Genomic DNA, 25,636 nt, shown 5'->3' on the forward strand with positions numbered 1-25,636 from the left:
AATTAAACTAAACTAAAATAAACTCTCCTCCCCTCTCCTCTTATCGCTGCTCTGGCTGCGGGAGGAGACACTGGGAAACAGCAGAGGGATTCAGCAGCACATCAAAAGTTCCTCCCTTCCCCTGAGTCTTTTTTTTCTTTTTATTTTGTTGCTGTTTTGGAAGAGGGGGAAAAAGAAACAACCTCTCCCAAACATGCAGCCCTTGAGATGGACACAAAACACAAGAGCTGTTGTGTTTCTTTCCCATGCTGTAATAATTATCAGTAAGAATTCTGTTCAAAGCAAGCAAGTCCCATTCCTAAGCCACAAATAGCTTTTTAAAAAGTCCATTTTAAAAGCTGTGTTATATTGGGTGAGGGGGGATTTGCTTCTGTGTGTCCAAGTCCTGCCTCACACTGCAGGAAAAGAGATTTTAAAATGTGTCCCAACCACAAGGACTCAAACCAAACTCTGGGAAAAAAAAAAAAAAAAAAAAAAAAAAAAAAAATAAAAAAAAAGATGAAAATCTCAGCTTTCATTTGGTGCCCCCATTTCCAGCAAGCCAGAATTTATGCAAAAGAACACAAAACGCCTTGGGGCTTGTAATAAAAATAAAATAAAATAAAATAAAATAAAATAAAATAAAATAAAATAAAATCCTGAAAGCTCCCACCAGGGCAGTTTTGCAGCTTCCCTGGGCTGTTCTCAACCAGCACAAAACCTCTTGGCCTCTGCCACGAGCAAAGAGAAGGAGCTGGAGGGGGATGGAATGAGACAGGAGCTGCTGGCAGGGCACAGCCTCTCTGCAGAGGGTTCCAATGCCAGGAAAGTTCCTGCTGGATGCTGTTACCCCCAGCAGTTTAATTCCTGGGCTTCTCCAAACCCTTGCTCACAGTGGGCTTTGCTCCATCCCACACAAAAATGGGGTTTTCCTCCTTTTGTACTCGATGCCAAACAGGTACAAACCCCAGAGGGATCCTCTGCTTTGTGCAATGCTGTGGATTTCCCAGCAGCTGCTGGAGGATGAGCCACTTCCCCTTTGCACAGAAAAGGCTTTTTTTTTTACTCCATAAATATTTGATGTCCCCTCCTGGCTGCTGGAGCACAGGAGCCACGGGGACCTGACACAGCTCAGGAGGACCAGAGCTCCTCAAACTATTTTTCCTTGTTTAATTCAAGGAAAAAGCCCCTCTCAGGCCCAACCTGCTGGTGAATTATTCAAGAACCAAAGAGCTGCTGCCATCCAAGAGCTTGGGCACATCTGGACCTGCTCACTTGGAATATTCCCTTCCCATGCTGGAAGGGAAGCACAGCGGGTTCCCGACCAGACAGGAACATCCAAATCCCCAGAAGTTTTTTAGCCAGAGCCACTCTGAGAATCCAGGCACTCAGCATGCAAATGATCCAGGAAAAAAATGCTGGTTCAAACAAGTGCACAGACAGGGATGAGCATGGGATGTGGGCAGAGCAATAAAGGCTGGTGTTTGTATTTGGATGCAGATTTTTCCCAGCAGAGCTGGTCACCAACAAGAGGAAGGTTTTGACTCTGGGGGAAAACCTGGTAGGGACTAAAAGCCTGGCAGGAGTAAAACAGCCTGGTTTAGTGACTCCTCTCTATGCCAGGAAAACACTGGAGCGTTAATAAAACCAGCTGAGCAATGAAATGCAAATTTCAAATAATTAAATAAAGAGAAGGATCCTGCTCCCAGAACAATGGCTGGGGCTGGAGGGTGGATTTGACAGAATCCCAGATCCTCCCCTCATGGATTTGATAAAATCCCAGATCCTGCCCTGGTGGATTTGACAGAATCCCAGATCCTGCCCCGGTGGATTTGACAGAATTCCAGATCTGACAGAATCCCAGACCCTGCCCTGGTGGATTTGAATCCCAGAATCCCAGATCCTGCCCTGGTGGATTTGACAGAATCCCAGATCCTGCCCCAGACAGGAGGCTCTTGTTGCAGTGTTGGATATTTTTTTTTTTTTTTTTTTTTTTTTTTTTTTTTTTTTTTAGTAGGTTGGGAGCACTGTGACATCACAAACCACTCCCTGACAAAGGCAGAGCCCAGGAACTCTGCAATCCCTTTTCCCTCCAGGAAGGAAGGAAGGAAGGAAGGCAAAGCTTTCCAGGACAGGGAGGAGGTGGAAAAGAGGGAAGGGGAGGGTGATGACATTTCAGAGAAGGAGCAGGGCCCTCCTGGAGGATGCAGGGAGGGCAGGGAGGTGAATCCAAGGGTGGCAGATAAAGATAAAGCAGCCTCATCTCTCAGCCCAGCTCAGGGGGTGTTTGCCTTTTTCCTTCAGCCCAGACTAATCCTGCTGCAGTTGCAACCCATCCAAATCCCGATCCCCTCCTAAGAGGGATGTTTGTCCTTCCCTTCCTCAGCAGAGCACATATTTACTCTGCTCTTTAACATACCCAGGGCTCAGAATCCATCCAAAACACCAAGTGGAGAGCTCAGCTCCCTGGAGATCTGCAGGCAGAGCAGGAACACCCCAGGCTGGGTGTCCCAGAGAGCTCAGGTGTCCCAGGGGTGTTTAAACATGGCAAAAGGTGTTTGTTGAAGGAACCCAGTGAAACATCCCTGTCCTGCACTGCTCAGCCCAGGGATGAGCCAGGCTGGGGTTGTGCTATCCCAGCTCAGCCCCAACAGCTCAGCTAGTCCCAAAATCTCTCCTTTAGCTCTATCAAATTTACCCAAAGAGGCCACAAAAGGCATCTGAAACATTAAAAACAGGAAGGAAAAAAAGCACCAGAGAGCTGCTGAACTCACTCTTTGCCACTTCCTGCAGCTAAAGGAGGAGCTGAGAGAGGAGATGGGTTGGGAAATCCTCCTGCTCACCTGATTTCCACCATCCTCACACAGCCCCAGAGTTACCTGAGCACCCAAAGGTTCATTCTCAGCCTCTCCATCCCCTGCTCAGAGCACGGGAAGGTGCTTTTCACGCTCAGCTTCCTCTGCTGCCAGAGAGCAGAGGGAATAAAAAACAATATCTAAACCTGCTGGGCTGGGGGAGAGAGCTGCAGGAACCTGCTGTTCCAGCCCTTGCACCAACCCACTCGACTGCATTTTATGTCCCTGCACCTCCACAGCCACGGGAAATGGAGCTCTGTGTCTCTGAGCCACAAATCAGCCCCAAATGCAGAAAATCAGTTTTTAAAGTAACTCCAGTTTTAAAAGAGGGGCTTCAAAAGAAAGGGGAAATTATTGGTTATTTACAAACCCTTCACGGTGGAAACAAACCCTTAAACACTTTTCTAATTTTCTAAATCCTAAACAATTTTCATTTTTCTAATGTCACTTACAAAACCTTAATTTGTGAAAAAACCAGAACTCCAGCTTCCCTGTGAAGAGCCTTCCCTTGGGTTTTTTTTTTTTTTTTTTACAAGCAGCTTTAGTTAGAAGAGAGTTTGGAAAGGGAAAATCCAGGCCCTGAGCACAGAGTGAGCAGCTCATGATTCATTTCTGATGTTGAAGCAGCTCCTGAGGTTTTGCTCCAGCCCCTGGCTGTGAGCAGGGAGGATGCCCCAGGCCTTACCCAGAGTTTGCCATCCCAGTAAAAGGCTCCCAGCAGTTTGACAATGTGGGGGTGGTCGCAGGTGGCCAGGATCTCAATCTCCACCATGTAATCCTCCAGCTCATCCTCGCTCTTGGTCTCGATGACCTTGGCAGCTGCCAAAGCTCCCGTCTCCTTGTTCTTGGCCTGGAAGGGGAAAAACTTGAGTGAGTCCGGAGAAAGGTGAGGAGCACAGAATTCCTGGTGTTCCAATTCCTGCTCAGCTTGGCTGGCCCCAGCCACCACACACACATCAGAGGGGAAACTGCAGAGGTATTTCTGCTTCCTAAAGCTGCCCACAGCTTCACAGAGGGGCTGGATGCTCCTTCCCCCCTCCAGGCTCCAAAGCACAAACCACTTCCCATCATAAAGAGAAATTTCTAGGAAAGGAGATGTAGAAATTTTTAGGAAAGGAGATGTAGAAATTTTTAGGAAAGGAGATGTATCCTGTTGTCTGCAGCGTGGGGAAAAAAAAAAAAAAAGGAAGCAAGAAAACCTCAAAAGTATAGAAGCTCTCTGATGATATCACAGGTGAATTGCTAGAAATCCTGAGTTGTGCAGATAATGCAGCCATGAACAATCTGAGAGTGCAGCCAGGTGGGGAACAGGGACAGGAGGAGAGGGAACGGCCTCAGGCTGGGCCAGGGGAGGCTCAGGGTGGACAGCAGCAGGAATTTCTCCATGGAAAGGGCGCTCAGGCCTTGGCAGTGCCCAGGGAGGTTTGGATCCCCATCCCTGGAGTGTCCAGGGAATTCCTGGATGTGGCCCTCAGTGCTCTGGGACAAGGTGGGGATGGGGCACGGATTAGACTCGATGATGTTGAAAGCCTTTCCCAGCCTCAGTGATTTTGTAACCTGGCAGAATTCACAGTCCAGCTGCACCAGGAGATGTGTCACTCGTGGGCCAGGGGTGAGACAGGAGCTGCTGACTCAGGAGCAGCCAGACATTCATTGAGTCAGCGGCCACAGAATTCCCTCCAGCTCACCCACTGCTCCCCACTGACACAATTCCAGCTCCCCCCTTTATTTTCCCTTCCACTTCTCCCAGGGAAACAATTCCCAGTGTGGATGGAATCCCTGGAGGAGCCGGCCAAGCTCTGCTGGTGACTTTTCCTTCTCACTCTCCAGTTTCCATCTCCGTGTCTGGAAAACCCTCGGGGGAGCTCACAAGAGGATAAATCCCTGCTGCAAACACCCCCAGCCCCTCTGAGCAGCTTCACACAGCACAACCACCCACCAAGGGAGGGGAGGAAGGAACATTGGGGGAATCACAGAGCAGAGGGAAGGAAAATGAGGGATCTTTGCTGTGTTTTGATGTCTTGCTGCATTCCAGGAGTTGGCAGGGACAGAGAGTGTCCTTACCACAGGGGACAAATCCATTTCCACCTGGGCTGGCTGCCCAAAGGCAGCACAGCAGCTCCTGCTGCCTGCAGGAGGAATGATGGGGTTTATTCAGCTCAGGTTCTCACCAAGGGAGCCCCACATGGAGAGCAGGGCAGGGGGAGATGGGGAAGGAGCACAGGGAAAAGCTCAGCCCTCCCAAAGGACAGCCAGAGGTGCCCCAGGAGTGTTTGCTCTGCACTCAGGAGCCGGGAGGGCGCCCAGGAGGGGAAGTAAATATTTTGAGAAGAGGTGGGGCTTCCCCTGCAGGTTCCCTTCCCACTGTGGGGGCCCCCCAGCTCAGCCCCTGCAGGAGGCTGGAATTATTCTCCAGGATAATCCTCCAGGAGCAGAGCACCCAGCTGGGCTAAGGGGGCTCAGGGTTTGCAAACCAGACTGTGCTGGGGGAGTGAGCACAGCCCAGCCTGGCTTTGGTCACTGCTGTCCCCATGGGTGACCAGCCCAGGGACCAGCCAGGACCCCCCTGCACTGCCTGGTGCTCAGGACAGAGTTACCTCTGCATTTCTGCCCCGTTCACCGACCCTTCCCCATTTCCTTGTCCCTGAGCTCCTCAGGGACCCCATGAGCTCCTGAGGGACCCCATGAACTCCAAAGGGATGCCATGAGCTCCAAAGGGATTCCATGAGCTCCAAAGGAACCCCATGAGCTCCAAAGGGATTCCATGAGCTCCTCAAGGAACCTGTGAGCTCCTCAGGGAACCCATGAGCTCCAAAGGGACCCTGTGAGCTCCAAAGGGATCCCATGAGCTCCAAAGGGATCCCATGAGCTCCAAAGGGATTCCATGAGCTCCAAAGGAACCCCATGAGCTCCTCAAGGAACCTGTGAGCTCCTCAGGGAACCCATGAGCTCCAAAGGGACCCCAAAAAAAGAAAAAAAAAAGAAAAAGAAAAAAAAAAAAAAAAAAAAAAAAAAAAAAAAAAAAAAAAAAGAAAAGAAAAAAGAGATCTACCAGAGTGGTGCCCAGGAGGTGCTGCTAAACTTCAGGAGGGTTCATCACACTCATTTAAACCTCAAAAAAATCATTTTTTTGGCCACCACCAAGCCCTGAGCAATCCCACGGCCACAGGTCGCTGCAGGAACGGGGCTGGAATGTGCATTCCACAAATGTCACATAAAAGTTACTCAGTAAACCAGTGCAGGGAGCCAGGCCAGGAGCCACAAACAGGAAACAAACCCTGAGGATCTCCCTGCAGAGAGCTCTGGGGCACAGCGGGTGCTGCTCCTGCTCTCCCCAAACTCCCCTGGGAATGGCAGGAAATATGGGGCAGGATTTGCTCCTGGAAGGCAGAGAGAGGACAATCTGAGCTCAGGTTTATGGAGCTGAGGGGTGACACAAGTGGCTCTGCCTGTGACTCAGCCCGCGGCTATTGTGAAATGAGCCACAAACACAGGAACTATTTTAAGGCCTGGAAAGGACACGGTACAGGAAGGCTGGATGGTTCAGTTTCTAGGTGAGGCAGGGGAAAAGCCCTGCCTGAACTCACTGAAAGGAGAACTGAGAGTTCCTCTGCAGCCTCCCCTGTTATAAATGTGTAATATAAAATTGGCTTTTCGCAAAATCTGTGCCGTATGATTAATAACATTGTGGTAAAGATATAAGATATAAGTTTTTTTATTTCTGCTTTTAGTAAAGAAAATGAGGCATAGTGGTAGTAGTTGATATAAGTCTGCTTAAACTCTGTTTGGTCAAAATAACATCCAATAAACACATAAAGAAGACTCTGCTATTGATACACCAACTATCAGCATCTCCCATCTAAAAAGAGCATAAACCAAAGCCCAAACTGAAAGTGATAATAAAGACACAGCCATGAAAGGCACATGTTGTAAAAAGGTGAACCCAAAGAAAGACCATGCAAAACAGTTCCTGAAATATAGAAACCAGTTTATGGAAAAATATGAATATTCATCAAACTGATGCAATAGAAAAAGTATTTAATGAATGTCTCTGATAGAGCAAAGTGTGGACTTGGCTCAATGCCGAGTCACCCAGCCATACTTTGCTTTTTTATCTCCTAATTCTCTTAATTTTTTATTAAATCTATCTCTTAAAATTTACCAAAAAAAGTAATTTTCACACTCCCCGAGCCACCATCCTTTACAGCCTGTATCTCCCACCACATTTTTGGTGTGAGCTCTCCTTCCCCTCCTCGCCAGCCTTGTCCCTGTGCCAGGAGAGCTGATGTCTCAGATATCACCAAATGAAAGGCTGGAGGTGCCAGGGGTGCTGCATTTGGGGGGTGATAGCTGAGCCTTGCCCCACCCCACTGTGTGACTCTGCTCCCTCACCTCTCCCCCAGGGATTATTTCATGATTAATTGTCTCCTGATGAACCTGGCCCGAGCTCTGGGCATCAATAAACGAACACAGAGCAGCCAGGATGGAGTCAGGGCTGCTGGTGCTGGTGCTGGTGTGGAATAATTAATTATTGTGGAATGGAGATGCCTCCCCTGTGGGGACAGGGTGGGAAATTTGGGGTTGTTCAACCTGGAGAGGAGAAGCTTTGGGGTGACCTCAGTGTGGCTTTGCAGGGCCTGAAGGGCTAAAAAAAAAAAAAAAAAAAATGGAGAGATATTGTTGCTCAGGAATGGGGAAATGGTTTCCCACAGGGCTAGGTGGGATTTTGGGAAGGAATTGTTCCATGGGAGGGTGGGCAGGCCCTGGCACAGGGTGCCCAGAGAAGCTGTGGCTGCCCCTGGATCCCTGGAAGGGTCCAAGACCAGGTTGGACATTGGGGTTTGGAGCCACCTGGGACAGTGGAAGGTGTCCCTGCCCATGGCTGGGGTGGAACGAGGTGACCTTTAAGGTCCCTCCCATCCCAAACCATCCCATGCCTTCCAAACCTTACAGACCCCCCAGAACCACTTTAGTTTGTCACCCTAAAGGAATTCAATTTGGGGTTCAGGCCCTGGTGCCACCAACCAGAGCAGCTGGTGGGATTGGGACAGGGACAGCAGCACAATCCTGACCCCACAGCCCCAGCCCTGCCCCAGCACTGCCCCAGCACAGTCCTGACCCCATAGTCCTGACCCCACAGCCCCCAGCCCTGCCCCAGCCCAGTGCTGACCCCACAGCCTCCAGCCCTGCCCCAGCACAGTCCTGACCCCACAGTCCTGACCCCACAGCCCCCAGTACTGCCCCAGCACAGTCCTGACCCCACAGCCCCCAGCCCTGCCCCAGCCCTGCCCCAGCCCTGCCCCAGCCCCGCTGCTCTGACAACATCTCAGCCAAGAGGGAAGGGGAAGTGGCTTGTGAAACACCCTAAAAACCGTTAAAAATTAAAAAAAAATAACAAAACCTCAAAACATTAAAAAAGCAGAAATGCCTTCCTTTGGTTTGACAGGCTCAGAGCAGGGGGAGCAGCCCCAGCTCCAGCCCCAGCCTTGTCTGCTGGTCAAATAAAACACACAAACAGCTCTCCTGGCCTGGAAAGCTCAGCAAAGGTGGGGGCAGAGCTGAGAAGACCCAGAGCTGGTCCTGATGTGTCACACCCTGCACAGACAGAGGGTTTGGGGCTGTGCTGTCACAGCCACCCCCAGGGACCAGGCACAGCCCCAGGAGACATGAGTGAATAAACAGGCGAGGTCTGAGCACAGGGGGAGTTCCAGCATCTTCAGCACTCAGAATTGAAAGCACGAAATATCTTTCAAGTTGTCTTTCTGGTGCCTGGAAGAGCTTGGTGCTCTGAGTGAGGGTTCCTGGGATGGGATTTACTCAGAGAGTGCCACAGCGTTGATAAAAATAAAATAAAGTAAAATAAAATAAAATAAAATAAAATAAAATAAAATAAAATGATAGAATAATAGAAATAGAATAAAATAAATACTAAATACTAAATACTAAATAATAATAATAAATAATAGAAATAATAGAAAATAGAATAAAACAAAGTAAAATAGAATAAAAAAATAAAATAAAATAAAGTAAAATAAAATAAAATAAAATAAAGTAAAATAAAATAAAATAATGTAAAATAAAATAAAATTTTAAAAAGTAAAAGAAAGTAAAATAAAATAAAGTAAAATAAAATAAAACAAAACAAAAAATAAAGTAAAATTAAATTAAAATAAAATAAAATAAAATATTAAATAAATAAAAAATAAAAGGAAAGGAAAGGGAAAAAAGCCACCCAGCCAGTTCTGAGTTTCCTAGCAACTTCCTGCAACAAATCTGCTCCAGAGAGGGCTGTGAGAGCAGGGACTGAATGACTGCAACACCCAAGAGCCAAAGAATGGCTTGAGGCTGGCAGTGACAGAGCTGCCTCCAGCCCCTCTCCCTGGGCTGAAAAATCAGCTCAGCAAGGTCCTGGTAGGGGAATAAAGCACTGAGTCCTCCCCATGTGCAGGGCTGCCCAGCACTGCTGCCTCTCCCCACTGCACAGGAATCTGAGGACAACCCACACCAGCTGGTGCTGCTGGGCACAGGGAGCTCCTCTCTGCCTCTCCCACCTCCCAAGAGTTTGGCTGAGCAGATGAAGCCATGAGCTCCAGGGAGGTGAGAAATGTCCAGGACTCAGGGAGATTTCCATGTGCAGCCTGGGAGGTGGCACTGAGGGGATTGTCCCCAGGCAGGAGAAGGAGAAGGCAGAGAATTCAGCTCCAGCAGGAGCAGCTCTCAATTAATATTTTAATCTATTTATAATAATTTATTATTATTATTATTATTATTATTATTATTATTATTATTATTATTATTATGTTATTAAACAATACTATTGATAAATGGTAAATCTATTTATTATGCCTGGGGATGGCACAGCCAGACTCTTTTTGGAAAGGGAGCAAAATGTGCCTCTGCTCTTCTGGCTGAATCTCTTTTTTCTCTCTGGAATTCAGGCCAAGGCTGTCCTGAATTATTATTATGAATTATAATTTTCTTACTATTAAATAATATTTTAATTTATTTATAAGCATTAAATTGAATAATAATAAATATTATTAGACAATACTATTGCTAAATGGTAAACATTATTTGTTAAGAAACAATAAATATTAAACAACAATAATAACAAAATAAAATAAAATAATAATAATAAAATAATAATAATAATAATAATAATAATAATAATAATTCCCCCCAGATCCTTTGGGGACACCCAGCCACAAGGACTTTGCCCTGACACTCATGAGAACCTCACATTTCCAAGCATCAACAGCACCTCATGGACAAAAAAAATCACCTTTTCTCCAAGGGAAGTGCTTTCTCAGGAGACAAAACATTAAAAAATAATAACATGTTGAGGGAGGAGATTTTTTCTTTCCTGAGCACCAACAATTGCCACGTGCTGGGGGCTGAGAGGCTGCTCTGAGCTCTGTGCCCGCAGCTCCCAGTGCCAAATCTGGGCTGTGCCACTGAAGTCATTGCCAAAATATTTAGGCCACGGAGAGCTGTCCCTGTCCCCTGTCACACCGAGACTGGGCAGGGATGGAGCACAGCCCACGTTTCATCAGCTGAAAGCGAAAATCGAGTTTAAAGTTCAACCAGGTTTAACATTGTTAAACCATCCCAAGGGAAAAGATTTAAATGAAACCCTCCAGTTGTTCAGTTGTTTGATCTTATGTCTTTTTGGTGGCCAATCAGCTCAAACTTCCCCTGCTTTTGTTTTCCTTCCCGTTTCTTTTCCAAACTTAACTCAGGCAGATTAACATCTCTCTGTGACACCCTTTCCAGGAATTGCGGGTTAAATTGTGGGATCACAGAAGGATTTGGGCTGGAAGGGACCTTTTTAAAGCTCATTTTGTTGCCTTGGGCAGGGAACATCTTCCAAACTCCAAATCCCATCCAAACCTGGCCTGGGACACTTCCAGGGATCCAGGGGCAGCCACAGCTCCTCTGGACATCTCCACCTTCCCAGGGGACAATTCCTTCCCAAAATCCCATCCAAACCTGGTCTTGGGCACTTCCAGGGATCCAGGGGCAGCCACAGCTCCTCTGGGCACCTGTGCCAGGGGCATCTCCACCTTCCCAAAGGTGGACAATTCCTTCCCAAAATCCCATCCAGTCTGGCCTGGGGCAGTTCCAGGGATCCAGGAGCATCTACAGCTGCTCTGGACATCTCCATCCTACCAGGGTACAATTCCTTACCAAAATCCCATCCAAGCCTGGCCTGGGACACTTCCAGGGATCCAGGGGCAGCCACAGCTCCTCTGGACATCTCCATCTTACCAGAGTACAATTCCTTCCCAAAATCCCATCCAAGCCTGGCCTTGGACACTTCCAGGAGCAGCCACAGCTCCTCTGGGCACCTGTGCCAGGGTATCCCCACCTTCCCAGGGGACAATTCCTTCCCAAAATCCCATCCCTCCAAGAGCTGAGCCCAGCTGCAGGTTGGGGTGATGAGCTGAGAAGCTCCACCAGTGCCAGAGACACCCAAAACCAGCCCTGAGGCAGCTGCACAACACCCAAAAATCAGTTTTTTATTGTTCCCCCAGCTCCAGAGCCTTCCTAGCTGGATGGACCCCAGCACGACGCATCCTATAACCCAAATTCACCTTTTTACAGAAGAAAAGAGAATAAAGGCACAAAGGATCACGCTGGGGACTCGCTGCAAGCCCTTTGGAAAGGGATAAAGTGAATTAAAGCCCCTTTTTTCCAGCGTGCTGGGGGTTGTGGGGAGCCTGTCCCCACCCTCCCTTATCGGGGGCTCTGTCCCCATCAGCAGGAGCTGGGCAGGGCTGATAGAGCTGCACAACAATCCCCACAGGAGAAAGGCAGACAGGGCTGGGGCACAGCCAGGCTCTGCTGGGGAAAGGAGCTGCTCCTTCCCTTCTACATGAGAGCAAAATGTGCCTGAATCCCTTTTCTCTCTGGGTTCGGGCCGAGGCAGGCCTGAATTATTATTATTATTATTATTATTATTATTATTATTATTATTATTATTGTCATCACCACCATCATCATCATCAACAACATAAATATTATTATATTTAATAATAACTTGATTTAATTATAATAAATTAATTTAAGAATAATAATTATTATTAAATACTAATATTTATTATTATCTTCTAGGCACTCCGTGCCAGCGGCATCTCCACCTTCCCAGGGGACAATTCCTTCCCAAAATCCCATCCAAGCCTGGCCTTGGACACTGCCAGGGATGCAGGAGCAGCCACCCCCCAGAGCCCTTGGGGACACCCAGCCACAGGGCAATACTGATATTGATATTGATATTGATATTGATACTGATACTGATATTGATATTGATATTGATATTGATATTGATATTGATATTGATATTGATATTGATTCTACTCCGGGTTCACTATAACAAAACTCTAAACTCCCTATATAAAGCTCTTCAAAGTTCTCTGGTGGGTGATTTCCCATCTGTCTGTTGAAGAATGTTGGTAATGTGGATTTTCCATGGGACTTTGGCTTCTAAAGACCTAAATGCCTTTGTGTATTCTTCCTCTAAGTGTTTGTCATGTAGAAAATATTAGGATTTTTAATGCTGATTTCAATTCACTATTTGCCTTGCACTTTCCAGGGCATGAAGTGGGCAGCTCTGCTTGGCTTTGGTGGAATCTCCCTAAGTTTGTCCTCATGGAGGAGAAAAAGAATATTTTCTCTAAGGGAACTGAGTTCTGAGGAAACAAAACATTTAAAAACTCCTGAGCTGTGCAGGGAGGAGTTTTGGGTTTGTTTTTTTTTTTTTTCTGAGCAGCCCCTGCCAGGGGGCAGCTCTCCAAAGCCACAGCAGAGCCTGGGCATCCCTCCCTGCTGGCATTAAAACAGCTCCCTGTGAGGGTGAAACAGAAAATACTGAATTTGGCAGGGCTCAGAGGTGATGCAGGGGCTCCAGCAGTGCTGAGCATCTTCCCTCAGGGGCTGCCACTGCCACTCCTCCATCCCAAACCAGCTCTGGAGTGACAGCGCAGATCCGCTCATTTATTAATATTTTTAATATTAAAATTATTTATGAGTGTTATAAGGTTTATGAGTGGTATCTCAGGTGTTTTTTTTTGTTGTTGTTTTTTTGTTTTTTTGGTTTTTTTTGGGGGGTTGTAGGGTTTTTTTGTTTGTTTTGTTTTTGTTTGGGTTTTTTGGGGTTTTTTTTGGTGGTTTTTTTTTTTGTTTTGTTTTGTTTTGTTTTGTTTTTGGGGTTTTTTTTGTTGTTGTTGTTGTTTTTTGGGTGTTTTTTGGTTTTTGGTTTTGTTTTTTTTTTTTTTGGTTTTGGTTTTTGGTTTTTTGGGTTTTTTGGGGTTTTTTGGATTTTTTTTTTTTTTCCCAGTAAAATAACTCTGCTTTACTTCTGGGGCAGCTCAGGAAGGGTCTGAGTGAGGAAATTTTTACAGCCTGCAGCTCCCAACTGCTGGATTTAGGATCATCTATTTAATGAGCTTTGGAGGAGGTGGTGACAAAGCTTTGTCACCTCTGGGTGTTGGTCAGCACGTCCTCACTGGACCTCTGGCCTCGCCAAAGGCACAGAATTCACAGAATTCACAGAATGAGAGTCAGAAAGGAACATTTCCTCCCCACCCCCTCTTGCTTTTCAGCCTCATTACCCTCTGCTCAACTGGTTCCTCACGCAGGCAGATCCTCTTTTGCTGCAGAAAGGCTTTTCTAGAGAAACAGGGAAATCCCAGCTGCTTCTGCAGGGTTTTTTAGGTCTGCTCTGTGCCATCCAGGCTATAAATAATTTTTTTTTTAATTAATACATATTTAAATGAAGAATTTTTGGAAATTGTGTGCCCAGCCCAGGACAGAGCCCCAGAAAGGCTTTTCTATAGAAACAGGGAAATCCCAGCTGTTTTTTCAAGGTTTTTTTAGGTCTGCCCTGTGTCATCCAGGCTGTACTATAAAATTAATTCTTTTTAATGAATACATATTTAAATGAAGAATTTTTGGAAACAAGTGCATAAAGCTTTGCCCAGCCCAGGACAGACCCCAGACAGACTTTCTATAGAAACAGGGAAATCCCAGCTGTTTCTGCATGGTTTTTTAGGTCTGTTCTGTGCCATCCAGGCTATAAAATTAATTCTTTTAAATTAATACATATTTAAATGAAGAACTTTTGGAAATTGTGTGCCCAGCCCAGGACAGAGCTCCAGACAGACTTTCTATAGCAACAGGGAAATCTCAGTTGTTTCTGCAGGATTTTTTAGGTCTGCTCTGTGCTATCCAGGCTATAAATATATTTTTTTTAAAATTAATACATATTTAAATGAAGAATTTTTGGAAACAACTTTTGTGAAGCTTTGCCCAGCCCAGGACAGAGCCCCAAACAGACTTTCTATAGAAACAGGGAAATCCCAGTTGTTTTTTCAAGGTTTTTTTTAGATCTACTCTGTGCCATCCACGCTATACTATAAAATTAATTATTTTAATGAATACATATTTAAATGAAGAACTTTTGGAAACAGCTGTGTGAAGCTTTGCCCAGCCCAGGACAAAATCCTATAGGGCCAGGAATACCCCAAACACCCAAACCTCCTTTCCTCCTGCTCACACCCAACTTCATAAAAATCCTCATTAAAAAAAAATCCCCAAATCCTCCTAAAACCTGTGTCATTTTTCCATCTTCCCACATCTCAATTCCTGCCAGATCTGGGTGCCCAAAGCTCAGAGGACACAGCAGATGGCACCCGGGGCAGGATGCAGGACAGGATCCCAACACCTCCCTGCCCTTCCGGCCTGGGAAAGGGGCGGAAAACGGGGCAGGAATTTCACTCCAACATCCTGAAAAACCTCCTGGCCCTGCACAGGCTCAGCTTTGCTCCAAGAAAAGCCTTTTCAGGGAGAAGATAAAGATGGTTTTAAGGGAAAGAGGATGGTGGGAATTGTTTATTGGGGTTTTTTTTTTTGGGGGGGTGTTGTAGTTTTCCTGGAGCACAGCTGGGTTATTCTGCAGTTTTTTGGTGGATTATTCTGCAATTTTTTGATGGGTTATTCTGCAATTTTTGGTGAGTTATTCTGCAATTTTTGGTAGGCTATTCTTCTTTTTTTTTGGTGGGTTTTTCTGCAATTTTTGATGGGTTATCCTTCAATTTTTTTGGTGGGTTATTCTACATTTTTGGTGGGTTATTCTGCATTTTTTGGTGGGCTATTCTTCATTTTTTGGTGAGTTATCCTTAAAATTTTTTGTGGGTTATTCTTCATTTTTTGGTGGGTTATTCTGCATTTTTGGTGGGTTATTCTGCATTTTTTGGTGGGCTAGTCAGCTGCTTTTAGGTGGATTATTCTGCAATTTTTTGGTGGGTTATTCTTCATTTTTTGGTGGGTTATCCTTCATTTTTTTGGTGGGTTATCCTTCAATTTTTTGTGGGTTATTCTTCAAAATTTTTGGTGGGTTATTCACCTGCTCTTTGGTGGGTTATGCTTAATTTTTTGTGAGTTATTCTGCTTTTTTTGGTGGGTTATTCTTCATTTTTTTGGTGGGTCATTCTGCAATTTTGGTGGGTTATTCAGCTGCTTTTTGGTGGGTTATTCTTTATTTTTTTTTTGTGAGTTATTCTGCTGCTTTTTTTGGTGGATTATTCTGCATTTTTTTTGGCATCTGAGCAGCACAAGGGGGCAAACCCCAAACCCCCTTCTTTCACATCCCACCTTACAAACTTATCCTCACCCCAAATATAAAATACAAAGGAAAACAACAACAATTAAAAAATCCCTTAAGTGAAGGGAAAATGCGTCTTGAGTTGTTACCTAAAATAAAGATTTATAGCACAAATAATTTGGGATTCTTAAATGAACAAACCAACTCTTGGGTGAGGATTCCAAACCCAGCCAGGACCGTTTGCCAGATGGGACAGGGAACAGGTGGAGGAGAGATCAAAGCAGCAGAGAAGGGAAATGCTGCTAAAATAAATAAATGCTGCTAAACACAATAAAATAACCCTTTGATTTCTGCTGCTGAACCTCCCCCTGCCTCTAACAGGGTGAAAACTCCACAAAAAGCAAAATATTCGTCTGAATATTCAAGTTCCAGAAGGGAATTCCTGGCTGTAAATGTGTGGTGTCCACTGGGATATTTTTTATTTTTATTTGAGTCAAAATTGGGATGAAATAAACTGAAAATGGGGATGAAATGAGCTGAAAATGAGATTTTATTGCCTGACAGGCTGATATTTTTTACCCACAGTAATAAAGTTTTTATTTTTTGCTTTTCTTGGTGTGAGCCTGGGGTTAATAGCTGATATCACAACAGACTCAAAAACCAAACCAGCCACCTCTGAAAGCAGCTTTATTCTCTAAATAATGTATAATGTAAATAATAATAATGTAAATAATAATAATGTAAATAATAATAATGTAAATAGTAATAATAATAATGTAAATAATAATAATATAAATAATGTAAATAATGTATTTTGGGTACATTATACATTATACCTATATATCTAATATAATCTAATATATCTATTTTAAAATAGAATATTAGAAAATAGGATTTTTCACTAAGAAGTTTCACTCAGTGCGTGTTTAGCACTTGGTTTTATAGAGTTTCTATTAAATAAAGTGATAGAGATGAGAAATCAACACCAAATCTTTGTGTGTCCTGGTTTTTAGAGTCAAATAAAGTGATAGAGATGAGAAATAAACACCAAATTTTGTGTCCTGACCTGCAGCCACCTGTCCCCATTCCTGGCCTATTTATTTCTGATTTTTTTTTTTTTTCCCAGGCAACTCCTTCCCAAGGGATCTAAGGAGGTTATCAAAGCCCAGGTGCCCAAGAGGCAAATTCCTGCTCCCCATTCCTGAGCGTGCCTGTCACACAAAGTGTCACCAAGTGTCACACAAAAAGTGTCCCACAAAGTGTCCCACAAAGTGTCACACAAAGTGTCACACAAAGTGCCCCAAAAAGTGTCACACAAAGTGTCACACAAAGTGCCACACAAAGTGCCACACACAAAGTGTCCCACAAAGTGTCACACAAAGTGTCACACACAAAGTGCCACACAAAGTGTCACACAAAATGTCACACACAAAGTGTCACACAAAGTGTCCCCAAGTGTCACACAAAGTGTCCCACAAAGTGCCACACAGAGTGTCACACAAAAAGTGTCACACAAAGTGTCCCACAAAGTGTCACACAAAGTGCCACACAAAGTGCCACACAAAGTGCCACACAAAGTGTCACACACAAAGTGCCACACACAAAGTGCCACTCAAAGTGTCCCAAAAAGTGTCACACAAAGTGTCCCAAAACATGCCACACAAAGTGTCACACAAAGTGTCCCCAAGTGTCACACAAAGTGCCACACAAAGTGCCCCAAAAAGTGTCACACAAATTGTCACACAAAGTGTCACACAAATTGTCACACAAAGTGTCACACAAAGTGCCACACACAAAGTGTCCCACAAAGTGTCACACAAAGTGTCACACACAAAGTGTCACACACAAAGTGCCACACAAAGTGTCACACACAAAGTGCCACACACAAAGTGCCACACAAAGTGTCACACAAAATGTCACACAAAGTGTCACACAAAGTGTCCCCAAGTGTCACACAAAGTGTCACACAAAAAGTGTCACACAAAGTGCCACACCAAGTGTCACACACAAAGTGCCACACAAAGTGTCACACACAGAGTGTCACACACAAAGTGCCACACAAAATGTCACACAAAGTGTCACACAAAGTGTCACACAGAGTGCCACACAAAGTGTCACACAAAGTGTCACACAAAGTGTCACACAGAGTGCCACACAGAGTGTCACACAAAAAGTGTCACACAAAAAGTGCCACAAAGTGCCACACAAAAAGTGTCACACACAAAGTGCCACACAAAGTGTCACACAAAGTGCCACACAAAGTGCCACACAAAGTGCCACACCAAGTGTCCCACACAAAGTGTCACACAAAGTGTCCCCAAGTGTCACACAAAGTGTCACACAAAAAGTGTCACACACAAAGTGTCCCACAAAGTGCCACACAAAGTGCCACACAAAGTGTCACACGAAGTGTCACACAAAGTGCCACACAAAGTGCCACACAAAGTGTCACACGAAGTGTCACACAGAGTGTCACACAAAGTGTCACACAAAGTGTCACACAAAGTGTCCCCAAGTGTCACACAAAGTGTCACACACAAAGTGCCACACAAAGTGTCACACACAAAGTGTCACACAAAGCGTCCCAAAAAGTGTCACACAGAGTGTCACACAAAAAGTGTCACACAAAGTGTCCCCCAGCTCCCCAAGGGACACAGGGGACGTTTCCCAGTGGCCACAGGACTCTCCACTTTGGAGAGCAAAGTCCAGGGAGATCTTTGGTCCTGCAAACCCTCCATCCCTAAAGGCCAAAGGTTAAATATTCACTCGGCTCCTCTTGGATACAAATCTCCCTGTGAGCTCCAGAAAATGCCCCTGTGAGCCCCAGAGAGTGGAAAAAAAACAACACTCAGAGGCAGCCCTGGAAGTGGAGTTTCCAGGAAAGCTCCCTCCATTCATTGCAGTTTTGGCAGGGAGAGCTTGGGTCTACTCATAAAAAAAGCATCGCTTGGAGTGAGAAGTGGCGATGTAGGATGGCAAATAAAAAGGAAAGAAAAGTTAAAAAAAAAAAAAAAGAAAAAAGAGAAAAAAATAAAAAGAAAGAAAGAAAGAAAGAAAGAAAGAAAGAAAGAAAGAAAGAAAGAAAGAAAGAAAGAAAGAAAGAAAGAAAGAGTAAAAAAAGGAGAGAAAGAAGAAAAAAGAAAAAAGAGAAAATATTAAAAAATGAAAGAAAAAAAAGAAAGTAAAAAAAGGAGAGAAAGAAGAAAAAAGAAAAAAGAGAAAATATTAAAAAAAAAAAAGAAAAAAGAGTAAAAAAAGAAGAGAAAGAAGAAAAAAGAGAAAATACTAAAAAAGAAAGAAAGAAAAGAGTAAAAAAGGAGAGAAAGAAGAAAAAAAAAGAAAATATTTTTTTAAAAGAAAGAAAAAAAGTTAAAAAAGGAGAGGAAAAAAAAAGATAAAAATATTTTTAAAAAGAAAGAAAAATGAAAGAGTAAAAAAGGAGAGAAAGAAGAAAAAAGAGAAAATATATATATTTAAAAAAAAAAAGAGTAAAAAAAGGAGAGAAAGAAAAAAAAAAAAAAGAAAAAAAAAGAAAAAAAAAGAAAAAAAAAAAAAGAAAAAAAAAGAAGAGGGGAGGTTTTCTCCCTCCTCTCCCTCCCGGAGCGCTCCCGGCCCATCCCGGCGGCTCCTCCCGTTAACGGGACACAAAACCAGCCCCGGGATGTCCCAGAGCGGACCCGCCCCGGCCCGGCCCGGGGACCCCCAGACCCACCTTGTAGACCTTGCCGAAAGCTCCATCCCCCAGCTCCCCCAGCACCTCCCACGCCTCGCCGGGGTCCAGGTCCCTGCGGACGTGCTCGTACTCCTTGGAGCGGCGCTTCTCGAAGGCGGAGAGGCGCAGGATGCGGCGGAAATTGGCGAAAGCCATCCCGGAGCGAGCCCCGGCAGAGCCAGCCGCGCCGGGCCCGGGCACAGCGAGGCGGGACCGGCCCCGGGGCCGCCTCCAGCCCCGCACATGGAGAGGAGCCGCTCCACCTGCTGGGCCGGCCCGGCCCGGGCTGCCCGCGATGGAGCATTGGCCGCCCGCAGCCTCCGCCCGCCCGCCCGGCACCGCCCCGCTCGGATCGGGACGGGAATGGTACGGGATAGACAGGGCAGGGTACGGACCCGGCACCGCCCCGCACGGATCGGGACGGGAATGGTACGGGATAGACAGGGCATGGTACAGCCCCGCACGGATCGGGATGGGAATGGTACGGGATAGACAGGGCAGGGTACAGACACGGCACTGCCCCGCACGGCTCGGGACGGGAATGGTACGGGATAGACAGGGCATGGTACAGCCCCGGCACCGCCCCGCCCGACCCGGGATGGGATGGGATGGTACAGGACAGACACACAGACAGGGTATGGTACAGACCCAGCACGGCTCGGCTCCGGTATGGGAATGGTACAGGACACACAGGGCATAGTACAGACCCAGCACGGCTCGGCTCCGGTATGGGAATGGTACAGGACACACAGGGCATAGTACAGACCCAGCACGGCTCGGCCCGGTATGGGAATGGTACAGGACACACAGGGCATGGTCCGGGCTCGGCACTGCCCTGCATGGCTCGGCCCAGGATGGGATGGTACAGGACAGACAGGGCATGGTACAGGCCCAGCACGGCTCGGCTCCGGTATGGGAATGGCACAGACAGGGCGCGGTCCGGGCACAGCACGGCCCAGACAGAGCACGGCCCACCCAGCCTGTCATGGCTCAGCCTGAGCACGGTTCAGTCCGGGCACGGTTCAGTCCGGGCACGGTTCAGTCTGGGCACGGTTCAGCCCGGGCACGGTTCAGCCCAGACATGGCTCATCCTGGGCATGGTTCAGCCCGGGCACGGTTCAGTCTGGGCACGGCTCATCCCAGGCACGGTTCAGCCCGGGCACAGCACGGCTCAGCCTGGGTACAGCCCGGCCTAGCTTGGCTCAGTTTAGCCTGGCTATGGCCCGGCTCGGCCTGGCTTGGCTCACCCTGGGTACGGCCCGACACTGCCCAGTTCGGCTCTGTTTAGCCTGGGCACGGCCCGGCTCGGCTCGGTTCAGCCTGGGCACGGCCTGGCTTGGCCTGGCTCGGTTCAGCCTGGGTACGGCCTGGCTTGGCCTGGCTCTGTTCAGCCTGGGTATGGCCTGGCCTGGCTCTGTTCAGCCTGGGTATGGCCTGGCCTGGCCTGGCTCTGTTCAGCCTGGGTACGGCCTGGCTTGGCCTGGCTCTGTTCAGCCTGGGTACGGCCTGGCTTGGCTCTGTTCAGCCTGGGTATGGCCTGGCTTGGCCTGGCTCTGTTCAGCCTGGGTACGGCCTGGCTTGGCTCTGTTCAGCCTGGGTATGGCCTGGCTTGGCCTGGCTCTGTTCAGCCTGGGTACGGCCTGGCTTGGCTCTGTTCAGCCTGGGTACGGCCTGGCCTGGCTCTGTTCAGCCTGGGTATGGCCTGGCTTGGCTCTGTTCAGCCTGGGTACGGCCTGGCCTGGCTCTGTTCAGCCTGGGTATGGCCTGGCCTGGCTCAGCTCGGTTCAGCCTGGGTATGGCCTGGCCTGGCTCAGCTCGGTTCAGCCTGGGCACAGCCCGGCTCAGCTCGGTTCGGTTCAGGGGGCACAGCTGGCCCCGTTCAGCCCATCCCGGTACACCGGGCCATGGCCCAGCCCGGCTCAGTTCGGCCCCGCTCAGGAAATGCCAATCCCGAACCAAGGAAAGCAAACCCCGGCCCATCGGGCAGGAAGGAGCGATGGCCCCAGAGCTGTGTCCAGTCCCTAAACCCCAAATCCTGCCCTGTCCCGGGACAGAGCCACGTTCCCCGCTGGCCCCGGTCCATGTCCTGGGAGAACAGGCAGACCCAGCTGATCTAAACTCCCCAGGGCAGGGATTGAGGGGATTCTGCACCGCCAGGAGGGATTTTTTGGGGAAGGTGTGACCAGGCCTGTGTCTAGTGGGAAGTTCGTGTCCTTCCCGCGGTGGCACCTGCTGGAGAACGGGCCCGTATGGAATGGGGATGAATGGGGGAATGTGGACGTCTATGGGAATGGGGGTATCCAGGGGAATGGGAGAATGGGGATATCCAGGGCAATGGGGATATCCAGGGGAATGGGGATATCTATGGGGGAATGGAGACATCTGGGGGAATGGGGACATCCAGGGCAATGGGGATATCCAGGGGAATAGGGACATCTATGGGAATGGGGACATCTATAGGGGAATGGGGACGTCTATGGGAATGGGGGTATCCAGGGGAATGGGGACATCCATGGGAATGGGGGAATGGGGACATCCAGGGCAATGGGGGTATCCAGGGGAATGCGGACGTCTATGGGAATAGGGACATCTAAGGGAATGGGCACATTTAGGAGAATGGGGACATCTATGGGTATGGGGACATCCAGGGGAATGGGGATATCTATGGGGGAATGGAGACATCTGGGGGAATGAGGACATCCAGGGCAATGGGGATATCCAGGAGAATGGAGACATCTATGGGTATGGGGACATCCAGGGGAATGGGGCAATGGGGACAGCTAAGGGAACGGGGACATCCAGGGCAATGGGGACACCTAGGGGACCCCCCCCGGCGGTGCAGCCCGCAGGGACCGGCCAGACCCGGTGGTTTTGGTTTTACCCCAAATCCACCTCCCACCGCCCAGCCGGGAGCTCAGGAACGGGGCAGGGGGACTTTACACTCCCCATCCTGAAGGATAATTCCAGCAAAACTCCCTCTTCCATCTGATCTCAGCGATGTCTTATAAATTCCCTGACACGTAATTCCCTAAAACACTGGGCTGGTTGTCATCTTTCCCTGTCCCTTGGGCTGGTTGTCATCTTTCCCCGTCCCTTGGGCTGGTTGTCATCTTTCCCTGTCCTTGCTGTGAGAAAATAAATGTTGGCAGAGTATTTCCAGCTCCTGGATGTTGATTGAAAGAATCACCTGAGCAGTAAATGCTCCTAAAACCATTTTTTATTGGTATTAATGCTCTAAATAAAATGCTCTGGGAAGGGACACGCAGGATTCTGCATCGCCTCTGGGATTTAAAACCAGGGATCAGTGACGTGACAAATATTCCACTGTGGATGTTGCAACAACAGCAGCGCTCTGTAATATTAATTATCCTCGGTTAATTCAGGGGTTGGCAGCCCCCCAGAAAACTCCCAGGCACAGCTCTGTGTCCTCCCTGCAGCTCTGGGAGGTGACAGTGGCCTGGCCTGGCTGTCCTGAGGGGTCTGAGGCTCAGGCAGAGACACCAAGATCCATTTCAGCCCTGCCTGAAGCTCCCCCTGCCCTGTTTGTGGGACAGACAAAGCTCCAAAACCTCCAGCCCTGACTGAATCCATGTCAGGTCATGGGGGGACATGTCATTCCCATGTCATTCCCATGTCATTCCTGTCCCCCGTGTCCCAGCAGGGTGTGAAGCTGCCCCAAAACACCAGAACCAGCACAAGGAACATAAAATCCAGGTAGGAAAAACCCCAGGCAGGGATGCAGGACATCCTTCCAGCTGTGCCAGATGCAGAGGCAAGAGGGGATTTCTGGAGTGAATTCCTCACTAATCCTTTCCGAAACCCAGCCATGCTCTGTGTTAAACAGCATTTTTTGGTTTGGTTTTTTTTTTTTTTTTTTTTTTTTTTTTTTCCCAAAGTTCTCCACATGAGGCTTTTTGCTCCCTCTCACCCACTGGTTCAGTGCTCCCCCACCTCCTGCTGCAGTTCTTTAATATATTTTAAATTTAAAGATATTTTCAGGATGTTTTTGTGAGCTCCAGCTCAAATGATCCCTCTTCCCACAGGTTTCCCCCCACTGGCAGAGATTTAAGGGTGGCAGAATCAGCCCAAAATGCAGATTTATTTTATCAGGGGCAATTTATCCTCTGTGTTTGCACTCGGGGGAGTTTGAAATTCTGGAGCTGGTTCAGTTCTCCCTCTGCACTGCACTGGAGGACATTGAAAATAATTGTTCAAAGTGACACCTTCAAAAGAAAAAAATGTGAGGTTTTTTCTAGTGTTTCTGGTTTGTTGGGAAAGTTGATTTTTATTTTTTTTTTTCTGCAGTGATGAGGTGAGAAAGAAGATGGGAGAGGAAAGCAGGAGGAGAAGACAGGCAGCACCTTCACGTTTTCCCTGGGCAGAAATCACACGTGGCTCTCTCATAAATCATCTTATTAATCCTGTCCGTGAATTCTGAGCAGCATCTCGTGTCTGTTCCGGGCTGTTAATTGCCTGTGCAGCCTGACTGGGAGCAGTGGGCATTTCAAATGAAATAAATCCTGCTAATTATTGCTCTCAGCTTCGTGCAGGCCGGGCCTCAGAGCTCCCTGCTCTCCTCAGGGGAGGTTTTATTGCTTTCTCTGGGGTGGGAATGAGCAGGAGGAGGGTCAGATCCTGCTGCTCTCCCACCCACTGGGCTGGGAGAGGGGTGGTGGAGCCAGGATTAGCCCCAAAGCTCAGATTTGATGTTGGGTGTGATCTGATGGAGCAGGTCAGCTTTGGGGGTGTCCCCTGTGGGATTTGGGGAGGGAAAACCCAACCATGGACATGGGAGAGGAAAGGAACTCTCAAAGGAGGAGCTGGAGCTGCTGCAGAGAGCCCAGAGGAGGCTCCAGGATGAGCAGAGGATGGAGCAGCTCTGCTGGGAGAGCTGGGATTGTTCAGCCTGGACAGGAGGAGCTTTGGGGTGACACAATTGTGGCTTTGCACTACCTGGGGGAGCTGCAGGGAAGATGGAGAGAGAGAGAATTTCCAAGGGATGGAATGACAGGACGAGGGGAAATGGATTCAAACTGACAGAGAGTGGGGTTAGAGGGGATATTGGGAAGAAATTCCTCCCTGTGAGGGTGGGGAGGCCCTGGCACAGGGTGTCCAGAGCAGCTGTGGCTGCCCCTGGATCCCTGGCAGTGCCCAAGGCCAGGCTGGACAGGGCTTGGAGCCACCTGGGATAGTGAAAAGTGTCCCTGACTGTGGCAGGGGATGGATTGAGATGAGTTTTAAGGTCCCTTTCCACCGCAAACCATCCCATATGGCTCTCTGGCAGCAGCTTTGGAGCCTGGCTGGTGTTGGGTCATTCTCCCAGCACATCCCAAAGCCAGCAGGAGCAGCAGGAGCTGTGTCATTGATCCCATGTGTGATCCCATGTGTGATCCTATGTGTGATTGATTCCCTGTGTGATCCCGTGTGTGACCCCATGTGTGATCCCGTGTGTGATTCCCTGTGTGATTCCCTGTGTGATCCCATGTGTGACCCCATGTGTGATCCCGTGTGTGATTCCCTGTGTGATCCCATGTGTGATTCCCTGTGTGATCCCATGTGTGACCCCATGTGTGACCCCATGTGTGACCCCATGTGTGATCCCATGTGTGATCCCATGTGTGACCCCATGTGTGATCCCATGTGTGATCCCATGTGTGATCCCATGTGTGACCCCATGTGTGATCCCATGTGTGACCCCATGTGTGATCCCGTGTGTGATTCCCTGTGTGATCTCATGTGTGATTCCCTGTGTGATCCCATGTGTGACCCCATGTGTGATCCCATGTGTGACCCCATGTGTGATCCCATGTGTGACCCCATGTGTGATCCCATGTGTGATCCCATGTGTGATCCCATGTATGATCCCATGTGTGATCCCATGTGTGATTCCCTGTGTGATCCCATGTGTGATCCCGTGTGTGACCCCATGTGTGATTCCCTGTGTGATTCCCTGTGTGATCCCATGTGTGACCCCATGTGTGACCCCATGTGTGATTCCCTGTGTGATTCCCTGTGTGATCCCATGTGTGATCCCATGTGTGACCCCATGTGTGATTCCCTGTGTGATTCCCTGTGTGATCTCATGTGTGATCCCATGTGTGATCCCATGTATGATCCCATGTGTGATCCCTGTGTGACCCCATGTGTGATCCCATGTGTGATCCCATGTGTGACCCCATGTGTGATTCCATGTGTGATCCCGTGTGTGATCCCGTGTGTGATTCCCTGTGATTCCCTGTGTGATTCCCTGTGTGATCCCATGTGTGACCCCATGTGTGACCCCATGTGTGATTCCATGTGTGATCCCGTGTGTGATCCCGTGTGTGATTCCCTGTGATTCCCTGTGTGATTCCCTGTGTGATCCCATGTGTGATCCCATGTGTGATCCCATGTGTGATTCCATGTGTGATTCCCTGTGATTCCCTGTGTGATTCCCTGTGTGATCCCATGTGTGATCCCATGTGTGATCCCATGTGTGATCCCATGTGT

The 25,636-nt window shown here is 47.8% G+C and overlaps 2 protein-coding genes across 6 annotated transcripts in view; both read right to left on the reverse strand.

Annotated features, from left to right (window-relative positions):
* STK10 (serine/threonine kinase 10) overlaps positions 1 to 19,463 on the reverse strand; it is a 52,560-nt gene extending 33,097 nt beyond the window's left edge. The window contains exons 1-2 of the mRNA XM_083872084.1: positions 19,148 to 19,463; positions 3,520 to 3,684 (exon numbers count right to left, since the gene is read on the reverse strand). Of these exons, the coding sequence (XP_083728210.1) occupies positions 3,520 to 3,684; positions 19,148 to 19,303 (321 nt within the window). The 5' untranslated portion in view covers positions 19,304 to 19,463. The remainder of the gene's footprint in view (positions 1 to 3,519; positions 3,685 to 19,147) is intronic.
* SH3TC2 (SH3 domain and tetratricopeptide repeats 2) overlaps positions 1 to 25,636 on the reverse strand; it is a 317,636-nt gene that overhangs the window by 93,974 nt on the left and 198,026 nt on the right. The gene's annotated exons all lie outside the window — the stretch shown is intronic.

This window comes from Zosterops lateralis (genome assembly GCF_965231275.1).
Source record: "Zosterops lateralis genome assembly, chromosome: 14".
Taxonomy (NCBI): Eukaryota; Metazoa; Chordata; class Aves; order Passeriformes; family Zosteropidae; genus Zosterops; species Zosterops lateralis.